This window comes from Delphinapterus leucas, chromosome 6 (genome assembly GCF_059928025.1).
Source record: "Delphinapterus leucas isolate spDelLeu-1000000601 "Yukka" chromosome 6, BTC_Dleu_Yukka2, whole genome shotgun sequence".
Lineage (NCBI taxonomy): Eukaryota > Metazoa > Chordata > Mammalia > Artiodactyla > Monodontidae > Delphinapterus > Delphinapterus leucas.
In genome coordinates, this window is record NC_143134.1 from 117,024,198 (window position 1) to 117,046,751 (window position 22,554).

The 22,554-nt window shown below is 50.3% G+C and overlaps 1 protein-coding gene across 2 annotated transcripts in view; it reads left to right on the forward strand.

Annotated features, from left to right (window-relative positions):
* The window catches only part of STXBP1 (syntaxin binding protein 1), a 70,422-nt gene that overhangs the window by 42,179 nt on the left and 5,689 nt on the right, over positions 1-22,554 (forward strand). For both annotated transcript variants that reach the window (XM_089913774.1, XM_022578677.2), the window contains 12 exons: positions 1,008-1,156; positions 2,891-2,975; positions 3,993-4,123; positions 5,594-5,701; positions 6,796-6,856; positions 8,191-8,256; positions 8,892-8,972; positions 11,119-11,257; positions 11,976-12,085; positions 13,118-13,219; positions 15,201-15,286; positions 18,569-18,723. In XM_089913774.1, the coding sequence (XP_089769900.1) occupies positions 1,008-1,156; positions 2,891-2,975; positions 3,993-4,123; positions 5,594-5,701; positions 6,796-6,856; positions 8,191-8,256; positions 8,892-8,972; positions 11,119-11,257; positions 11,976-12,085; positions 13,118-13,219; positions 15,201-15,286; positions 18,569-18,723 (1,273 nt within the window). The remainder of the gene's footprint in view (positions 1-1,007; positions 1,157-2,890; positions 2,976-3,992; positions 4,124-5,593; positions 5,702-6,795; positions 6,857-8,190; positions 8,257-8,891; positions 8,973-11,118; positions 11,258-11,975; positions 12,086-13,117; positions 13,220-15,200; positions 15,287-18,568; positions 18,724-22,554) is intronic.

Consider the following 22,554-nt stretch of genomic DNA (forward strand, 5'->3'; position numbering starts at 1 on the left):
GAGTGACCAATTCTTGGGTAAGAAGAGATGGAAAAAATAGAGTGTGAATATTTTAAAAAGACAGTCTCTTTGCCCTCTTACTTGGCCTAAAGCTTAATCTCAGCTTGAGGGCAGGAATTTTTTTCCTCTGTGTGAGCCATGTCACCACCTGGATTGAACAAAATCCAACCTTAGCATATTCAACCATATTATATTTCTCATATATTTTTGAAACGTAATAACCTTTTTTTAAAACCTCAGGTTTTCCAGATCAGGGTAGTTTACCTCATAGAGATTCTGAGTGAATACTGATAGCTGGTAGCCTCGTAGTTTAAGAGGGAAGTTTAGTCTTCTAGGACCCTCCAAAAAAAAAAAAAAAAGAAGAAAAATGCTTAGAACATACTATGAGGATAGGAAATTATTAAATCCATACAGAGCTCCTTTATTTGCTACAGTCACAGCACAATTTCTAGCCTGTCCCTTATTTATTCAAACTTACAATGAACGGCCCGTGTGGTGTGCCAGGACCTCCTCCCCTGCTCTCCTCCTGGGCTCCTCACTGGTCATCAGACACAGGCACACGCCTGCCTCAGGGCCTTGGCACCAGCCGGTCCCTCACAGAGCCGCCTGCTGGGGAGAAACCCTGCACCTCCTTCAAGCCCTGGCTCAAGCAGCCCCTCCTCAAGGAGGCCTCGTGTCCTCCCTGTCCATCCTGTGGGCATTCTCTCCCTGCTTCTTATGTTCTCATACACGTACCCATTTCTCAAATACCATAAAATTTACTTTTCATTATGTTTGTTGTCTGCCTCTTCCTGCAAGATTGCACGCTTCTTGAGGGCAGTAATGGTTTGGTCGCTAACAGTCCCAAGTGGGACACCCAAGCCCTGTTTGTAGAAGAAGTGAAAGAAATGAAAACCTGAGACACCCAGCCTCACTACCAGCTTGGAAAAAACTCTGATGGTTCACCATTCTGGATGAATATGACAGTTCACCGTTCTGGAAATATGTGTATTTCTCCCCCGTCTCAGGTGTATTCCTTGGACTCTGCTGACTCTTTCCAAAGCTTCTACAGTCCCCACAAGGCTCAGATGAAGAATCCGATCCTGGAGCGCCTGGCGGAGCAGATCGCAACTCTGTGTGCCACCCTGAAGGAGTACCCGGCCGTGCGGTATCGGGGGTAAGGCTGCGCCCCAGTCTGCCTTCGGTGGCCCCCCCGCGTGTCCCCGAGCAGGGAACTTCCTCTGGCCTTGCCATTCGTCTGGCAGTTGTCTCCAGATGGTCAAGATTTGAGCGTCTCCATTTATCATTATTTTCCAGTGTTTTTGCTCTTTTCTAAATTTTATTGTGGAATATACCAATACATACAGAAAAGGGCATGAAATACATATATTCAGTTAGTGAATAACTAAATGTGAACCCCCTGTAACTACAATCCAGGTTTCCTACAATTTTTCATCTCTTCCTAACCTTAAAAATCAAATACCCACCTTGCCAAAGATGTTTCAGAGTAAGATAAAATACAAGGAGAATAATTCTCCAAAGGACACATTTCTCAGATTTGATAAGGTCATTCACTTATCACTTACCTGCTGTGTGCTAAGTGCTAGGCAGGCGGACTTAACCTGAAGACACAGCCCCTGCCCTTAGAAACCCCTGATCTGGGAGGGCAGGTAGGATGTGCACACCTACTATGTAGGCCTGTGGGACCAGTGTCTTAGGACAGTGCAGGCCGTAGGCTTGGGCATCCAGAGCAGGGAGAGGGCCCTTTGAACTGAGAGGAGCGAGCACAGCTTCAGAGCAGAGGTGGCATCTGAGCTCAGTCCCGGAGGACGGGTTCGGATTTCAGTAGACCAATGAGGGGCAGGGGGCATTTTGTGTGGACAGTTGGGATGAGCAGAAGCATGACGTTGGACAACAAAGGGCAAGTTTGGGGAGGGTTGGTCGTCTAGCGTGGTGTATGTGTGGGCAGTGGGGCCAGGTGAAGCCATCTCTGGAGGCCTTGGATGCCGAGTTCGGGATCATGCCCTTCAGTGGTTATCACTGGGTAGCCTCTGGGGGATTTCCACAGGGAGTGAACGCAGTGGTGTGGGAGTGTCAAGCTGGGAGCATGAGTGGGAGTCACAGTCCCACAGGGAGAAGCCAGAAGGGCGGGGGGCACAGCAGGAGGAGCAGAGGGTCTGAGCAGGAAGTGCAAGGATGCTCATCACCTCATTGTCCTCAGGGATGTGCACCCATGGGACAACGCCCCCCTCCGTTAGGGTCCTCACCGACAGAAGCCTGGTGGAAGCTAAGAAATGGGGTCTTGGGGTTCACTCGTTGGAGGGATAGGGCTGGGAGCAGAGCTGCTTTTGCGCTGAGCGTGGCCAGGTGGCAGACAGCAGCCACAGGATAAACATCACCAGGAGGAGCCCAGGAAGCGCTGCCCAGCTCAGACAAGGCGGGAGGTCCACAGGCTCTCACTTGTATCTGTCCGGCTCTGCTGGCAGAAATGTCACTTCCAACAAAACAAAACAGGGTCCAAGGGAATTTGAATTAAGGGAAGTGAGAGTCAGGTGGGTCAGACTCAGACAGCCTGATCATGGGAAAAGGATGGCTGGTTCGGACCCTCTGCTGAAGTGTGGTAGTTCATCTGGAGCTGCTTGAAAATATTACCTCCGTTTCCATTTGGATAGTTTGTTTTTTTTAAAGGGAACTAGAAAATCATTTATGTTCCAGGCACCGGGCTAAGTATTTTATTTGTCCTTTTAAATTATACGTCTAAAGTGAGTATACCCTTATTGTAAAAGAACAGTACAGATGAAGCTTGTGTCTCCCTTGACCCTCCTGCTCTGTCCTGCCTTCCTCCCTGAGGGCAGACAGTGTCATCCATTGGGGCAGGGCCGTTCACCCTCTGTCCCTCCTCCTTTGTCAGGGAATACAAGGACAATGCTTTGCTGGCTCAGCTAATCCAGGACAAGCTCGACGCATACAAAGCCGATGACCCGACAATGGGGGAGGTAAGCCTTACTTGGCCCACGTGCTTCTCTCACCAAGCGACCACAGTGTCCGTGTGGCAGCCTGGGCACAGCTGGCTTCCTTTGCTCACAGAGGGTGTGTGAGCGCCCTTGTTCCTGCGCAGTGAGCTCCAGCCCTTGGGCAGGCAATACAGATTCTGTTCAGTGTAGCTGAGCTACCAACCTGTTTCTCTTTGCTGGGACTTTCCCAGTGTTAGCACCTACAGCCCTGCCTCCTGGGACCCCCTCAGTGGAACAGTATCAAAACCAGAAAATTGACATTACTACAATCTCCAGACCTTATTCAGATTTCACTAGTTAGTACACGTGCTCGGGTGTGTGTGTGCACGCGCACGTGCACAGTTCCGTGCAATTTGATCACATGTGTAGATACATGTTAACCACCACTGCGATCAAGACACAGAACTATCCCATCACTATCTTGATTTAAAAACTGACAGCCTTGGGCTTCCTAGGTGGCACAGTAGTTGAGAGTCTGCCTGCCGATGCAGGGAACACGGGTTCGTGCCCCGGTCCGGGAAGATCCCACATGCCGCGGAGTGGCTGGGCCCGTGAGCCATGGCCGCTGAGCCTGCGCGTCCAGAGCCTGTGCTCCGCAGCGGGAGAGGCCACAACAGTGAGAGGCCCGCATACCGCAAAAAAAAAAACAAAAACACTGACAGCCCCAGGTTCTGGGGACCCCCTCAGGCCCAGGCCGGCTGGATGATGGGTCACCCTTTTTATAGCTGAACATAGGTGGTGCTCCCCTTCGTAAGCTCACTTTAGACCCCAGCCACAGTTTTGGATCTGCATCAAAGGGCCCTCATTATGAAATAGACACATTGGATTCTCACATGGTGTGTGCTGGTGTCCTTGTCCAGCAGTAAATGGACTTAGTGCTGTTTCAGTCAGAGTTTACATCCTGCTGCCACTTTTCACAGGAGGGTTAGCTGTGCTAGTCGGAGAAGCGGGAGTTATATGGGGCGGCTCATGAAACCATTCCCTGTGTCCTTCCTTCAGGGCCCAGACAAGGCACGCTCCCAGCTCCTGATCCTGGACCGCGGTTTCGACCCCAGTTCCCCCGTCCTTCATGAATTGACTTTTCAGGCTATGAGTTACGACCTGCTGCCGATTGAAAATGATGTATACAAGTAAGTACACACACCCGGTGTGACTGCAGCTTTTCAAATGAACCAAACACACCTCTAATTTAAGAAAAAGGATGTCGTTAATCCTAGGAAAATCCGATGCATTGATACAGTCTTGCTAATAAGCCCGCAAGCTTTTCTGTGAGTTCCCAGAGTCCAGCTGCACCACCAGCCAGAAACTCCTCTCCCTTTCAAAGAGAACAAGAACTTTCGATCTTGATTTCACAGCTCATGTCGCCTCAGTTCATAGCTGGCTTGGCTGTGTTAATATGTTGACTTGTGTGTGTCAGAGCATATCTTATTCAGAGTTGAAACTTCTTAACTACAGATCATGAAATATGATGATGATAAAGTATATCAAGAGGAGTTTCCTACTGAATCTTATTTGCAGTTTGCTTCATTATAAACAACATTTTTCTCGGTAGCAATCATCAGAAACTCAGTCTCTAAAAACTTATTTTTCTTTCTGTGGGAACAGGCTATATTGTTCTCGTGTCCTTTATTTTATAACATTAACCGTAAAGATAGTTGTTTCAAAATGAAGGTTCAAAAAATATGACTGAATCTCAGCTTTGGTACCTGTAATTCTTGCTTTCCTTTAGATGTTCATGATTTCACATGTGAAAATTTGCTGAGGGCCAGTTGCAGGCAGCTGCAGAATGCTGTTTAGGTCCCACACATTTGAGGATGGTGTCCCAGGCCGTTTCCAACCAGGAACAAGTGTGATCCTCGCCTTTCCCTTTCAAGTACCTCTGAACCCACCTATGACCTGACTTCACACCTGAGCCAGGTGGCTCTGATGGAGCTCACATCAACTGACCCTGGGGGTTTTAAACCAGGACCTCAAGTCAGTTGACTTTGATTAGACCTTTGGGTCTCTTTCTGCCTAAGAAATCATTAGCCTTTTTAGATGCAGCAGACCTGACACAGATAGTGCCACATCGGATGGTTGGGGTGCTTGCTTGATGTTCAGACAGATTCGTGTGAACATCTGTCTGTTATTCTTTGTTGTTTGTTTGGTTTTTCTCCTGCTCCTTCCACAAGGAGGAATTCTACTTTTTTTTTTTTTAATTAATTAATTTATTTGTTTTTGGCTGTGTTGGGTCTTTGTTGCTGTGCACGGGCTTTCTCTAGTTGCAGTGAGTGGGGGCCACTCTTCGTTGTGGTGCGCAGGCTTCTCACTGCAGTGGCTTCTCTTGTTACGGAGCACAGGCTCCAGGGGTGCGGGTTTCAGTAGTTGTGGCTCGCGAGCTCAGTAGTTGTGGCATGCGGGCTCTAGAGCGCAGGCTCAGTAGTTGTGGCTCGCGAGCTTAGTTGCTCCACGGCATGTGGGATCTTCCCGGACCAGGGCTCGAACCCGTGTCCCCTGCACTGGCAGGCGGATTCTTAATCCACTGCGCCACCAGGGAAGCCCCATCTGCCTGTTTTGAACCAGGGGGATTGGATGAATTTTGTGGGACATCTCCTTTCCAGGTATGAGACGAGCGGCATTGGAGAGGCGAGGGTGAAGGAAGTGCTCCTGGACGAGGATGACGACCTCTGGATAGCGCTGCGCCACAAGCACATCGCGGAGGTGTCCCAGTAAGAGCCCACCCTGCGCCCTTCCCCTAGCCTCAGCCAGCCCTGCCCCAGGCTCCAGGGCTCACCCCACCGACACGGGCAATCACAGTTGTCGGTTGCCGGTGTGCGTTCTCTGGGCAACTTGACCAGAGCTCACCAGTGCATGAATTCGTTGCTTCTGCTAAGTCGCCAATGTGCTAACCAGTGATGATGAACCCCTTCTGATATCTGAGCTCAGGCTACACCGACTTCGTGAAGTTAGAAAATCCATTCTGTGTTAGGGTTGCTTTTAGGATTTTTAGAAAGCATTTGTAGCTCTCTCAGTAAGATGCTTTATAAACATTAAACACTTGAAGCCAGTTTGTTCTGTTGAAGGATCCGGACTCCGCTACATACAGTTCAGTTTTCGTTTATATAGCTGGTGTGTCCCCTTCCTCCCTGTTGTCATACCTAAAATTTCTGAGCAAGCCTTGATGTATTTACTGATACATGTGCTAAACCAGTACCTTGCTCTGAAAGTATTCCAAAATGTTTCTAACACTGGAAAGTTTTTAATAAGACCTTTAAACTGTAGATAACAAGCCTGCTTTTGCAGAAAGACACATTCTGCTACACTGAGTTGGTGCTACCTGGCAGGAAATTCACAAGGAAGAGTGAGAAACTATTACAGCCTGGGATAGTTCTGTTGTTTAGAAAAGTAGTTTCCAAACTTTTTGGATCACTCAACTTTAGAAAAATGTTAATTCACGTTGCCAGTATATAATTTATTCATGCATTAAATATATGCTTTATTGTACTAATACGCATATTTTATAGCATATACAAAAACCATAAATTTGAAAAGGATGAAGTAAAATTATATAAATAGATGTCCTAACATTTTCTTTTCTGCTCTCAAATTGTCTTGCACACTCCACTATGGAGACCCCGGGTTTAGAGTATTAGGAAAATGATGCATCTGTCTCTCCTCTTAGAAAATCACTTTAGATGTATGCATTACGGGCAAGAAAAGCCAGCACATATTCCTAAAGGAGGAATCTTGCATGACTCCTATAGCATCATATAGAGGCACTTGGTGCCGCGTTGAAGCTTAGCTGCCTCCTTCTGTCTTCCAGGGAAGTCACCCGTTCTCTGAAGGATTTTTCTTCCAGCAAGAGAATGAATACTGGAGAGAAGGTAAACCCGTACTCATGCTCCAGTGCTCCAGAGAAAGCAGAAATCCCCGCTTTCTCTCTAGGGGTGGGAAAGATGCCTCCTCAGCACGGGACTAGTGAGTTGGGGGCTGAGAGGGGTCATGGTCCTCTTTTCGTCTGTACCATTTTGTCTTATTTTTGTATTCAAAATTGAGATCTGAACCCCCCGCCTTTTGATATTTATAGAGCTTCTTCTCCTTGTTACTCTGAAGATTAGTGTTTACTGTTCTGGATCATGATTCACTTTAAGCCAGAAGAACTTGCTAAAACCTTTTTTAGCTTGTGGTAGCATTAGAATTTATATCCGAATTCACCTGGGCCTCTCCTCCTCCTGACTGTTTATCAGAGGTGTTTTACTCCTCTTAGGAGAAATGCCGCTCTGACTGTGTTGCTCCCTGGCTTAGGACCATTAAGCGATTTCCTGATTCCAGTAGAATCAAGCCCCACCGTGGACATGCCTTACAGCGCCCAGGTCATTGGGCCCCACAGACTCTCATCTCTGCCTCCCTCCTCCTTGCCCCCATCGCCTTGCTCAAGCCATGCCTGTGCTCCTTGCCTCGGCCCTGCCTTATGAGGTCCCTTTCCTTTGGCTCTGGCATCGTTTTCTCTGAGCCAAGACTAGGGAGGTGTCTCTGCTCTGCACCCACATGCATGATTCCCTCCAAGACTGCTAATCCACTCACTTAGAATGGCTCCTCTGCTCAGTGTTAGCTCCATGAAGGCAGAAATCCTTTTTTTGTCCTTGTATCTCCAGCACCTAAAAGTGCCTGGTATGTAGTAGCCATTCAATACATTTATTTTAGGTACGTGAATGGGATTAGGTGGGTCACCCAATTAGAAAGTCAGCAGAGCCCTTCCACCTGTCAGGATGCAGATTCCAGCCTTCTCTTCCCTTCTCCCTTCCTGTCTACACAACTACGTCCTTTCTGCGGAGACGAAATGTGAATTGATTCCATGATTGCTTGAGCTGAGTATGCAGAAAAGCATCATGCAGACGAAAAACTGTTCTTTCCTGGCAAGAATTATGCTCTCAGTAACTTTCTAGTCCAGTAAATAAAACATAATTGCTAGATTTCAGAGGTCAGTTCCCCACCTATAACACAGTCACGGTATTCGGATCAATAATTTTTTGAGCCAGAGAGGTGGTAATCGAAACACACGTGATCTTGTGTTTAACAGATGCATTTGGGGGGGTTACAGAGTGAGCACTCGGGAGTCCGGTGCTGGCTGCTGTCCTGTCCTGCGCCCACCCCCCCTTGCCCATCCTCTTAGCTCGGGGCCGTTGGAGTGAGACCGTGTGCTTCCCTCTTCCCATAGACCACCATGCGGGACCTGTCCCAGATGCTGAAGAAAATGCCCCAGTACCAGAAGGAGCTCAGCAAGGTATGACGGTCCAGAATGATCCATTCGCATCGTGCGTATACGCAGCTGCAAAAAGGCTCCTCTACCCTTTGCTGATTCATAGAAATCCACGGGTTTTTAGTCATCTTCAGTTTTTATTAGAAAACAATGAAAGGTTGGGATAGACAGGTCATTTCCCATGATTTTCTTTTCTCCTCTTCATCTTTTTCTCTCTGTATCCTTCCAATTCCTCACCCCATGGGCCTGAGAGGGAGAGCTCGGAGGAAGTCACAATGATCTGGGAGTCACACATCGCTTCCGCCTTAGAAGCGAGTCACTAAATCCACACGAAGGCGCGGGGGATTGAGCGCCACCTGCTGGAGGGAGGAGTATGAAAGGATTTGTGGGTGCCTGTGAAACCATCACCCCACCCCACCCCCATAAAGGATTTCTCCTTCCTCTTGACTCTTGTAGAAGGTGGTCTGTCCCTCTTCCCGACACACACAGTTCTCTACCCAGCAGTGTCTGTGAACCTGCTTGAACGCATATTTCATATCCTTTATGAGGCTGGAGACGCCTTGGTGCCTAGCACCGTGTCGGTACATAGCAGGTGCTTAGTAGATGCTGCGCAAATCAGCGAGTGATTCCTTGACCACACGCTCTCTGCTTTGTCCTAGTATTCGACCCACCTGCACCTTGCTGAGGACTGCATGAAGCATTACCAAGGCACCGTGGACAAACTCTGCCGGGTGGAACAGGTAGGGCCTTTTCCTTCTCTTTCTGCCAGGCCCATTTATTTGCTTAACTGAATTTTAACATCTGACCTTGAACACCCTGCAGAATCATAGGAAATAGAAATGGGAAAGCCTGCTAGATCGTGTTGTCTCGACTCTCTGGAGCCAGTGCAGTTCCACGCTCAATGGTAGGGACTAGATTGGTCTGGAATGCCATGCCGTTTGGATTTTGCATGTCTGACTTACCAGAGGCTCCCTGGAATGGCAGAAGAGAGATGTACGCAGCGCTGAGCCCTACATTGACAGGGCTGGCTGAAGGTTGTATCCTGAATGTCTTTCCCTTCTGCCGTAGCCACACCAGCTTGGAGACCTAGAGGCTGAAAGTGGGTAGGGCAGCCGAAGGTCAGAAATTCTCCCACAGCCTCCCTGATCACAGTTGGGATCGGAGTTCTGTCCCTGTCACTGGTTTGTTTGACGTGCTTGTTTCTCTCTGCTTTCTTTTCCTCGTCTGCAAAGGGACATAACAAAGCTGCCACATTTTCCAGGAGTGTCGTGTCGAGTCACTAATCCTGGCACTACATTCCTCACACATGATAACATTTCTCAACCGGGGTCAGCTTCTAAGGGAGGGGAGGTCATCCCACAATGCCGAAGCCTCAGCCAAAGGTCCCTCTTCACAGAAAAAAGAACTCGAGTTCTCAGTGTGAGGCTAAGGTTTAAATCTCCTCGTTTGATGTGACAGGCTCAGCTAGGTTTGTAAGACCAGCCCTGATTCATGGACTCTCTCCTACGGGGAAGTAGCCCTGCTGAAATTCATCAATTTCATGGGTGATGTTTGCAAACGCAAGGCGTCCTCTCCAAAAGAACTTGACTGTCCAGAAGATAGGTTATCCCTAGAGCGAACAGTACAAATGCAGTTGGGATTCATCCTTGGAAGTTTACATTTTTCCAGAAGTGCCCAGTGGTATTCGTTGAACTAGTCACATTAAATTTTTTTAAATTTATTTATTATTTGTTTTAACATCTTTAATGGAGTATAACTGCTTTACACTGGTGTTAGTTTCTGCTTTATAACAAAGTGAATCAGCCATACATATACATATATCTCCATATCTCCCCCCTCCCACCCTCCCTTTCCCACCCCTCTAGGTGGTCACAGAGCACCGAGCTGATCTCCCTGTGCTATGTAGTCACATTAAATCTGACTTTGAGACAGTGTTAGAGCCAGGTCCTGCTGAGCAGATGTCTGTTGAGGCTGCGCTGAGCTGGGAAAGGGCCTTGGAGAGGGGCCCCACCTTCCTCTGGCCCAGGCTGGGCAGAGGCCTGAGCTTGAGATCATGCTCCTTACGGACTCCTGGGATCTTTAGAGAAAAAAGGCAACCTTCCGGCAGCCTCTGTAAGAGCTCCAGAGAAAGTTGCAGCTGCTGGTGTCAGAACGAGACCAAATCGTTCTTGGTTTGCTGACACTGATGTGCTGCTTTCTCGGGCCTGTTGAGAATGGATCCGCCTCTTGCCTGAGTTGCGAGGGCGGGGCCGTAGACCGTGCTTACTTCACTCTTTATCTTCAGTCCCACTGTTAGCACCCCCTCCCCCTTCATCTCCTTCAGTGGGATTTGCAGGGAGCCCATGTTTTTTCCTCCTCTCCCTGAAAGTGGTTGGAAGATTAAAAACAGAGGTTAAAATCCTAGAGTAGTTAAAACTCAGCGGGCACAAGGGGAGTGGAGCAGAAAGAGTCCAGCCAGGCGGAGGCACCTTATAATATTGAAGCTTTTCACATGTGGGAAGTGCATCCCCTTAAGCCCCGATCCCTCTGTAGGGCTTTGTCCCTCTTGAGGACCTACCAGGATTGAGGCTTTCCCTGAGGAATTGGCACACGTACACTGGAACTCACCGGGAGGGAACAGCCTGCCTTGAAACAAGATGGCAAATCAGCATGGTTTCTGGTTTTGGAAGGCGAAGCCTGGGGCTTTCCTCGGTTCTCACCGATGCCGTAGACACCAGTGCTGATTACCCCCGTTCTGATTAATTAATTGAGAGAGAAGCACCTGCTGAAGACCTTCCCCCAACCGAACTAAACATCCCAGACGTTTATGGATAACCAGTTTTCTAATAGTTACCATTTGTCCAGACTGTTGCCAGAAACGGGGTCAACACGGTGTGTTTTCTGCAGGACCTGGCAATGGGCACGGATGCTGAAGGGGAGAAGATCAAGGACCCCATGAGAGCCATTGTCCCCATTCTGCTGGACGCGAATGTCAGCACTTACGACAAAATCCGCATCATCCTTCTCTACATCTTTTTGAAGAATGGTAGGAATGGTGGGACATAGAGGAGGGGGATAGGCCCTTTCTTGGGGAAAATGAGGCAGCTGGGAGAGAGAGAACAAAGTGGAAAACAGTGTAAAAGACAAGGAAAGGGGTGTTTAATAAGATCTGAGGGGCTCTTTACATCTGGGGAAATGTCATGTAGGCAGATCAGTTGCAACTAGAGGCTGAGTATCCCCCAGTGATTCTGGAGTTAGTCAAAGGGACAGCATAATTCGAAGAGGACAGGGTGGGGACAGCTGGGAGAGTCTATTGGCTTTATGGCCAGCTTATTAGAGCATTTCTGCTAGATACTTTTAACTTGCCCCACATTTGTATTCTGTGCCTTTAAATAACTGATTTTAACCCACATCTGCTGCCCATAAGTGTCCATAGGTGTCCATTGTGCCAAAGATGGACACAGAGGCTCTCCTGTCCAAGCTGACTGTGATGTGGGCCAGGGGTGGTGCTGACGGCTGAGAAGCAGGAGCCGGATGGAGATACAGACCATGAAGGGCAGCTGCTGATGGTCATAGCCCGTAGGCTAGAGTGGAGTTTGAGTCCTGATCTTGTCTTGTCTTAGAGTAACCTTGATGCCATGAGCGGATTGGTTCCCACTAATCCTGAAGAGGAAAAGGGGCACTGTCTCCCCAGGCACTTAGCTCTGCTTCTCAGTGTGTGATGTCCAGGCGCTGGTGTGGTGATCGGGTTTTTGTTCTCGCAGGCATCACCGAGGAAAACCTGAACAAGCTGATCCAGCACGCCCAGATCCCCCCGGAGGACAGTGAGATCATCACCAACATGGCCCACCTCGGGGTGCCCATCGTCACGGACGTGAGCACCAGCATCGGGGGGAGGCAGAGGGGAGACAGCGGCTCTCATCTCTTCTCCCCTGACTGACTTAAGGCAGCTTACAGTACACACACTCAACACTGAGAAAAAGAAAACATAAAATCAGAGGGATGCAGGTGTAGAGGTATAAATAAAATCAAGGCGTAGCACCAGGAACCCAGGCGGGCACATCAAGGAGGCACACACAGTCACAAAGCTGAGCTGTGTCTGTGAACCCGCCCCAAATAGGAGTCATACCAGCCCTGTCCCACGTGTCTTGAGTCAGCCTGGCTCTGCCGTAGGACACTTAGACTCAGCATCTTCTGTGAGGTTGCGAACACAACGCTTAGCGCCACGCCGCCTTGCCACCCTTGGGTCTGCTTCTCTGACAATGACTCAGGACCCAGTGGGGTTAGGTGTGGGGGGCCCGACCAGCAATGAGCTCTGGAAGAGGCCTGGCGGGGGGCTCCAGGACTCTTCAGAGCCCCCCGCCAGGAACCTTGCTTGTAGGAACCCCACTTCCTGCAGGGAGTCAGCTCACGCCTCCGTGCTGGTAAAGCAGGGCTGTAGGTGTGCTCCTTCTGGAATCTTAGAGTCAAAAGCTTTGTTCCGGAGCCACCAGACCAGAGACCTGTGACTGGGGGCCATCTGGCGCTTTCAGGCCCTTGTTCACAAAGGGACCACATGAGAACAGAGATGATTCATTCAGCGCATCCCGTGCTGTTGAAGCAAAATCAAAGTCACACCGAAGCAGTATTTTCTCCTATAATTGACAACAAACTAACTCCCTGCATTTGTAAGAAATGGCACTTATCCTTTTGACCCACGTTTGCCATTTTTCCTGGCTTTGAAGAACCAAGTTTGCTCCAGGTTCTTGGGCTGGAGCCCACGGGGCATCATCCGGGCTTTTGCAGGAAAAGCTCCCTACTTCTTAGTCTTTGCCAGGACTGACTCCCAGAAGGGAGCCCAGGGGCCAGTGAGGGCTCGCGGGCCCAGGCGCTGACTCGGAGCCTCGGCTCGTGTGTTTGCTTTCAGTCCACGCTGCGTCGCAGGAGCAAACCGGAGCGGAAGGAGCGCATCAGCGAGCAGACCTACCAGCTCTCACGATGGACCCCGATCATCAAAGACATCATGGAGGTCAGCGCGGGCCGAGACAAGGGCACAAGGGCAGCCGGGCCAGGGGCTCTGCACCTGAGGCCTGGGGGCTTCAGCCTCACCTGCCCTCGGGTGGGGGTGACACCCGGGGATTTGCACCCAGGCCTTGGAGGGTTTGTGCAGAGCAGCCCCAGGAGACTGTCAGATGTGGATCCTCAGATCCACACTATTGAGCCCCACAGTAGAGACCCCTCAATGGTACTGCAGCCAAAGGAACCACACCCGTCACAGCACCTGGAGGTCCTGTGAGTAAGGAGCACCACGCTAAGGACGCAGCAGGGCGGGAGGGCCTCTGGAAAGAGATCCCAGCCCGTCCTCCTCTCCCGCTGCTCCCCTCCCTCAGCCCTCACATCAGCCAGAGACCCTGCCAATCGTTTCTGTGCAGCCCTATCCCTTGCCTGGAGTTCTCACTTTCCTTTCCACCTCCTGAATCCTGCCTTCCTGCAAAGTCCCATACACTGGCCCACCTGTCTGACCACCCAGCACCACAGAGGCCTCCCTGGACTCCCACAGCATGTGTCAGGGATGCTCTTTACATGTGTGTGCTGCTCTCTGTGTTGGCTCATCGTTTTAGACCTTGGTCCTGTGCCCTCACCTGACGTGTCCTCTGGCACCGAGCCTTGCGCATAGTAGGTGTTTCGTATCTGTGAAAGTCAGGTAGCCCAGCGGTGTCCCTTCCTCCCCTTCTTGTAGCTCGAGGTCGAGGAAACCCTGTGTAGAATCCTGACGCACCCTGGGAGCTTTGGGGTGGGAATTGGAGGTGGTCTTTCCAGTTCCTGCCCTTGACAGGAGGACAGGACTGGGGTCCAGAGAATGAAAGGTCTTGGCCAGGATCCCTTTGTTAATTCATAGCAGTCCATGTGTTCCCACTGGATCGTACGTTAAAATAAATATATTTTAAGTATATATAGTGAGTCAGCTTTCTATTTTTAAAACCCACAAACCAAAAAGATGGGTGAACATGAGACATCTTGAAACCAATTATGTTTCTTTGCTTGGCAGAGTGGATCAACCGCTCTGTCTCATTCCCTCCTTTGTTCTCTGCTCCCTTTTCCTTCCCCCCACAACCCCAGTCCCCCAAAGAGACATGTGTGGGCTTCACACGGTAGCTGTTAGGAGTGTAGACTTCTCGGCAGCAGGGGGTGGGTAGCTGGATCCACCCACCAGATAATTAGGCCCTTGGGAAACTGAGGCTGTAAGGCCTCAGCTTGCCTGAGAGACTGCCCATGCCTAGTGTCTTCAAGATGGATGGCAAGGGTCAGGAGTTTATTGGACAGGATGTGACATTTATAACCTCACATGGAACATAAAAGGGTGGAAGAGAAGCAAGAAAAAATAATGCCGGTTTTTTTTTAAGTTTATTTTATTTATTTATTGTTTTGTCTGCGTTGGGTCTTCGTTGCTATGTGTGGGCTTTCTCTAGTTGTGGCGAGCAGGGGCTACTCTTCGTTGCGGTGCGCGGGCTTCTTATTGTGGTGGCTTCTCTTGTGGAGCATGGGCTCTAGGTGTGTGGGCTTCGGTAGTTGTGGCACGTGGGCTCAGTAGTTGTGGCTCGGGGCCCTAGAGCACAGGCTCAGCAGTTGTGGCGCATGGGCTTAGCTGCTCCGTGGTATGTGGGATCTTCCCGGACCAGGGCTCGAACCCATGTCCCCTGCATTGGCAGGTGGATTCTTAACCACTGTGCCACCAGGGAAGCCCAATGCAGGTTTTTTAAAAAAACTTCTCTTCAAGAGCAGACCTACAAACTTATCTCATTGTATCTGCTGGTTATGGAGCATCTGGTCTGCCCGCTCCGAGCTCAGCGTGAGGTGCCCAGCAGTGGGCAGCGGACAGGGGAGCTCTGGTTGTTGCAAAGATGGCCATGGTTTTGGCTGAGTGACTTGTGCTTCGAATTGTCTTACCTTGATTGCGTCAGCCCTTTGCAAAGAGATGGCCGGTCGATAGCTGTGTCTCTTCTTTCCAGGACACCATTGAAGACAGACTTGACACCAAGCACTACCCGTACATCTCCACCCGCTCCTCTGCCTCCTTCAGCACCACCGCGGTCAGGTGAGTGCAAGTCCCTGAGCAAGCGAGCAGGGAGCAAGCGGCACCGTGTCTGGTTGGATGGCAGCCGCACGGCAGTCCTGCTGTGATGCCTCACGACCCTCGAGAACCCTCCCACTGCTTCTCGTCACAGCCAGGGTGCAGGCCAAGTCCTTGCAGCGGCCCATGAGGCCCTTCAGCCCCTGGCTTCCCGTTCCTCCCTCACTCCCTACTCCTCCCCCACTTCAGCCACACCAGCCTCCTTGCTCTTCCCTGAACACACCAGGCTTACTTCTGCCTCAGGACCTTTGCACTTGCTTTTCCCTCTACCTGAAATGATCTTTCCCCAGGTATCTCTGCATGGCTCACCTCTTTTCTCCTCCAGGTCTTTAATAAATTGTTACCTTCTCCCATTTTCCCTAACCACCCTGTTTAAAATTACAGTACACCAGTCTTCCTAGCAGCATTATTCCTAATAGCTCAAAAGTGGAGATGACCTAAGTGTCTGTCAGCTGATGAATGGCTAAAAAACACATGGTATATTCATACAATGGAATATTGTTCAGCCAAAGATAGGAATGAAATACTGATCCATGCTGTAACATGGACGAACCTTGAAAATATTATACTAAGTGAAAGAAGCCAATCACTAAAGCCCACATACACTGTGATTCCATTTATATCAAATGTCTAGAACGGGCTAGTCTCAAGACAGAAAGTAGATTGGTGGTTGCTCAGAACTGGGGATGGGGGTAAGGGTTGGGGAATGGGGAGCGACTGCTAATAGGTACAGAATTTCTTTTGGGGGTTGATGAAAATGGTCTAAAATTGATTGTGGTGATGGCTCACAATTCTGTGACTATACTGAACACCACTGAATTATACAGTTTAAATGAGTGAATTGTATGATACATGAATTATTTCTCAATAAAGTGTTACAGAAAATAGTGAAAAAATTATAGCACCCCAACTTCCTGTCTCCCTTCCCTGCTTTTTCTCCATAGATTACGCCACCTCTTAGTGTGCTGTTAGTATTTACCTTGTTTACTGCCAGTCTCCCCCGACTAGAATGTCAGCCTCCTGAGGGCAGGGATTCGTGTCTGTTTTATCCTCAGTGCCTAGAACAGAGCCTGGAATGGAGTAGGCACTTGGTGTATTCTGTCTTCACTTTTCATTCATTAGTTAATTTTAGTAATTAAGAAAGGGATGAATACGTCATCTGCATAGAGCCACATTTCTCAGATTCATCCTTGATGGAAACATAGATGATGGAAACGTGGATGCCTTGGGTCTGTTGGGTTTCTGCCACGTACCTGGTGATGCTCAGACGTTTCTCAGCTTGGAGATGTGAGCAGACAGCAATCCATGCTTCCATCTCTGGGTTCTCCAGCCCTCTGTGTTTTCTTGGCCACCCATGAGGCCTTGTGCATATGTTTTCGAAAGCTCTTCCTCTTGTTCACCACCTTGCCGTGTTCATCCAGAAGCTTTTCCTGCTATGCTCTGCAGGCCACATCTCCACGGCCAGTCCCTGGGACTCTCAACACTAGGCACACATTTTGCCTCCAGAATCTTTTCTCTGCCTCCCTCGTGTGTGTGGCCCAGGCTCCCAGGGTAACACTTTTCAATACATGTGCCTCTACTATACTAGTACTTTGCCCGCCCGTCTTCTCTCTCCACCGCCCCCACTCTGTCGTCACTCTCAGGCCTGCATGATGCCAGTGGAGGCCAAATGTTCATTGCCAGCGTTGGAGTGAAATACAAAATGCCACACAGTACCACAGCCAGGCTGGCTGACAACGGCAGACAAACATGATTGCACAGGCAAAAAAAAGTGACTGTGAGGTCCTCTGGGCTGGCCTTTGTGATGTGGAAAGTGGCTTTAATGCCGTCCTAAGTCAGGAAGAAGGGTAAAGATTCCACTGTTCAGAGAAGCCTTGCTCTCCTCGTTCTGTTTCAAATTTATCCGAATTTAATTGATAATTTAGATGACATGGACAAATGCATTTTATAAATTGCAAAAATTGACAATTAAAAAACAGAAACTCAGTGACCCGTATTAACTTTTTAGTTACTTTTAAAACTTCCACAAAAGAAATTCCCAACCAAATGGATGCAATGGTGAATTCTTCTGGTATTTTATGAAGAAACCACTCAACATTAACACATTTGCAGATAACAGAAAGAGAGAAGAAACTTTCCCACTTATTTTATGAGTACATGATCCTAAAAGCAAATCTGAAAATGGCATTAAATAAAACTTCCCTCAAGCACAGAGAGGCAAATGTTATAGATAAAATATTAGCAAACTAAACCCAGTGGCATATACAAGGAGCAATGCATCTTGCTGAAGGGTTTGAGGAAATGCAAGGCTGATTTAACACTTTAAAATCCCCAACGTGATTCTCCACACAAGAAAAAATATATATGATCTTCTTAAGAGATGGCCCCTCATTTTGTTTTGATTTTTGTTTTGTTTTCCCCATTTTCTTAGCCTGGAAGCAACCAATTTCTCATTGTTTCCAAGGACAAGGTGAAGGCCCATTGAGGGAAGCCAGGGCCAGGAGTTGGGGGGGGCACCTGGGGAACTGTCCTGCCACTGAGATGCCTATCGTTCAGGAGGCAGCTCCGTGTCACCTCCTCCAGGAAGCCTTCCCCAGTGATGCCCAGTCGGCACTTGAAGTCCCTCCCCCGTGTTTGTTCCCACCGCACTGAGCTCCTCTCCTTGGGGCGCGATACAGACCCCCATCCTCCCACCACCCTCCTCGCCCCACCCGCCCCAGTTAAGCCTGAGCTCTTGGTTGGCAAGAGCCTCATGTCACTCAGGTCAGCTCCTTGGTGCTGGGGCGGCCCCAGCCCAGTGAGGCGCCTGGTGCACATCTGTCCAGTGAATCAATGTGCCGGCTACAGACAGGCCCTGGACTCTGTGGTCCCTGCTCCCTCCAGCAGAGTGTCCCAGACAAGCCCAGAACTGTACAACTCGGGGGAGACACGGGGACCAACATCATGTGGGTGAAGCTGCTGAATGTCCAGCTTTAAAGCCGACCTGAACCCGTCTGTTGCCTGCATGACGGGGTCACAGCACAGGCGCTCATAGTGATTCTTCTCCCGGCAGCCAAAGTGCTTGATAATTTGCACTGCAGTTCAGTTCAGCCAACACTCGCTAAGCGTCTACTCTGTTTCGGTCACTGGTGTACAGAACGAGTGTGTAACACGTCACGGAGGTATGAAGTATAAATGCTGTGGATGCAGATAAACATGAGTAATATCTTTCTCTCTCCCTCTCCCTCCCGCTCTCTCCTGCCCCAGCGCCCGCTATGGGCACTGGCATAAGAATAAGGCCCCCGGGGAGTACCGCAGTGGTCCTCGCCTCATCATCTTCATCCTGGGGGGCGTGAGCCTGAATGAGATGCGTTGTGCTTACGAGGTGACCCAAGCCAACGGAAAGTGGGAAGTGCTCATAGGTGAGTGGGGCGTGTTTTCTAGAGGGAAGGGACCGCTTCACTGCACTTGGGCTCCATTCCATGCTTTGGTGTTTCATTCTGTCTTCGGTTCTCTGTTGCCCCTGAAAAACTTAAGTCTCTAGACATGTTTGTGGACGGCAGACGCTGAAGAGCGAAGGGTTCCTTCCTCATGTCTGCACTGTGTCTCTTGACGAGTGGCAGCCCCATGTGGTGGGAAGAGCCTGGTCACAGATTCCAAGAGACCCAGGCTGATATTCCTGCTCTGCCACTGCCACGTGGGTCACCTCGAAAGTGCCTCTCCTCTCCACGCTGTTATTTCCTTACCCACGAAAATGGGGTTAAGAGCACCCACTTACAGCCTGAACTAGGCCTGGTGCTGGCCCGGGGCTGGAGGGTGGGGGGTAGGGTGGTGTCAGTTTCCTGGCCTCCAGCCTCACGTCCAGAAGACGCTCAGTGAACGGACGGTAAATGATTACCGGCTCCTTTACTTGTCAGTTGGAGACGCACAGCCGAGGAGTGAGAGCAGATACTGCCTGAAACATACTGGCCTGACTCCTGCGCTCTGCTGAGGGTTCCCCCAGCCAGTTCCTGCTACTTCAGGGTCTGTCATACCCCTTCTGGTTATTTCCTGCTGGCTTTCCAGAAGAAAGGAAGCAACTTATAAGAGCTGACTTAAGGCAGGAGGAGAAGATTTTTCTCCTTTTTCATGCCTACAGGAGCTTCTCCAGTTTCTCGGCTGGAAGAGGAAGAGTGAGCTGAGAAAAATCTTGCTTTCTCCAGATGCCTTCCTTTTGTCCCATCTTGCCCTTAACAAAATGGAGTTGCACCTGCCCAGAGTACCTCTTAACATTGATTGGCAAGAGGTGATCAGCACCTACTGCCCTGGCTGGGCCCCGCCCTTGCCCCGATCTCAATAAGATGTGTCAGTTTTATACCTCCACTTTGGGGGGACCAAGGCGCAGTGCCCCCCAAGCTCTCAGAGTGAGCAGGTTCTGCAGACCAGTCCATGTGGCCGTTCCTGGGTGTATCAAGATGGAGCTGGCACTGTCTTCACAACCTGCCTTCCAGATACCACCATTCATTGGGGAGCTCGCACCTCCCCCTCCCCTCCCCACTCCCTGAAGCCTCCCCTGTCTGGTCACCGTTTCTCTCTGTGTTCTTTCCTTTCTGGTTACGTGGGCCCCTGTGCCAGAGCTCTCGGTGTTCCCTGCTTGCGTACGTGTTGCATGAGCGTGTTGGCTACCTCTCTGCTGAAACACAGCTTTCCTGGGCAGAAGCCGTCACAGCCAGGCTTCGCTGTAACCCCCTCTTCCACGCTGGCCCGACCCGAGGTTCCCTGTTGGGAGGTGGAGACCCGGGGAGACAGGATCGCCCCTGCGGATCGGTGGAGAGGCCTGGTGCAGACCGCTGACGCCCGCTGTGTGGCCCCGCCCACTCTGTGCATGCCGGGCGTCCTCGTGGCCCATGTGCGCATGCGCCGCGTGTGCACGGCGTGTGCTCCGCGCGTGCGCGTGCGTCTCGCTCTCTCGTACCTCATTGGCTGCATAAAACGTAGGCCTAAGTTGGCATGTTCCGGTAACGTACCTTTGTTCAAGCAGTCAGCCGGCCTCTGTTCTCCCGCAGGTTCTACTCATATTCTCACTCCCACCAAATTTCTCATGGACCTGAGACACCCCGACTTCCGGGAGTCCTCTAGGGTATCTTTTGAGGATCAGGCTCCAACAATGGAGTGAGAGCCAAAGAAACAAAGTAAAAGCAGCTTATTACAGAAAAGAAACTCTTCCGCTCTGAAGGGTTTTCTTTGATTTATTCCGTCACTCTTTTTATTTTTCCCTTTTCCGTTTATTATTTATTTGATTTCTTTTAACGAGAAAATGCTTGCAGTTCTTAACACCGATTGAAAATGTGTCCGATGCTGCCCTCACCAACCCTACCCTGAGCCCCACTGGGCTCCAGCTTGACAGCTCGCTCATGCCTTGGGTTACCTGTCGCCCAGTCAGACAGCTGCAGCCCTCTGGGCTTTAGACCAGAAACAATCACAACTGCTGTGCGCAGTCCTCCAGAGGGAGCTGGACGTGGAGGGATGCCACAGGCGCTGTGCCCCAGCCTGCTGGCCCCGGGGTGAATTTGTGGGCACAAGGCAGAGGACACCAGGCAGCCTCCAGGCTGTGATGTGGCATGGGAACTCGAGAGTGAGATCAACAGGTGTCCAGGGGACAGTCCTGTCCGAGGCAGCACTCCAGTGGAGATGCCAGTTGGCACACGATCATGAGGAAAGCTTGGCAGAGGGCGTTAGGGTAGACTCCCAGTCAGTGGTAGTTAGATATGTCAATACCTTTTTCCCAGGACAGACATTTATCCTGAGGAACAATTTCTAAGGGGTGATGGGGTCATAAGCCACCTTGTACATGGTGAACTCCAGCCACCGGTGGAAAGAGCTCATGTCTCCCGTTCCTCTGGGAAAAACAGCACTTAACAGTCATTTGCTCTTTCAGTAATTGTTTTTTATTTTAATTCTCCTGTGGATCCTTTCGAGAGTTGAGAATCATACCCCTCTCTCCCACTGGAGTTTCCTGGTCAGATTGAGAGCCTTTGGGTAGAAATCTGTTCTCCACGCTATGTGCTGTTTATATTTTTTAATTTTTTTTTTTTTTTGCGGTATGCGGACCTCTCACTGTTGTGGCCTCTCCCGTTGCGGAGCACAGGCTCCGGACGCGCAGGCTCAGCGGCCATGGCTTACAGGCCCAGCCGCTCCGTGGCATGTGGGATCTTCCCGGACCGGGGCACGAACCCGTGTGCCCTGCGTCGGCAGGTGGACTCTCAACCACTGCGCCACCAGGGAAGCCCTATGTACTGTTTTTAAAGAGCGTCTTCTCTCCCACCATGCTCGTGCCTTTATCTCAGTTACCCGGGAACCCATTGTCAGTTTGGCAGATTACCCAGGTTTTGTTCTTGTCCTCATTCCTTCCTCTCTCTTTCCACCCTTCTTTTGTGCTGGAAATCTCCCCTGACCTGTTCAGATGGCAGACTGACCCTGAAGACCTCACTGCACCATTAGTCATTCTTTAGTTTCATTACACGTTCTGTGATGAGGCCACGTCTTGTGTACCTGACTTCCTCTACTCTGTTGAGGATGCACCCTAGAAATGTCCCCACCCCCACCCCGGGCTGAAACGTGGCCCTGTGAGTTACAGAGTGTGAGTCACCTGTCAGTGAGCAGCGGACAGGCATGGACTCTAGCCTCAGCTTGGCCACAAGCACCTGTGTGACTGGGGGAGGTCGTTCCCACTGGGTCACAGCACACAGAACACAGGGAGGCTGGATGGCAGGGCCCGAGGCTGCTTGGGCTCTGTAATGCAGTCGTTCAGTTGGTGGCTTAAACCAGGCAGCACTCTGGCACACTCTCTGGCAACCCTTGGGGGAATGGACATCAGAACCCTGGCTGGGTAACATCAGAAGTGTGCTTGTTTTTTTTAAAGAGAATAAGCTCCATCCACGAAGGGCTTGCTCTAAAGGTCTGCACCGGAGGCTGTGCTGTTTAGCTCCTCTTTCTTCGCCTGGGCCGGAGATAGCTGCCCCAGGGCAGTAGGGAGATGAGAAGCAGCAAGTGGTTGTGAGCCAGGACAGCGGGGCTGGCTGTGGCCCCGGGCTACCTGCCATCCTGCCCAGGCTGCCTTCACCCTAGGAAGCGAGGCCACTGAGTGGTCAATAAAAGTGACTTAAAAAACAGCCGTTGTTCAGCAGCACCTTGGTAGGTTCGTAATCAGAGGCATCTGGTTCTTGTGCAGATGGCAGGTAGGTGGACGGCATCTGCTGCAAGATGTATTTCGA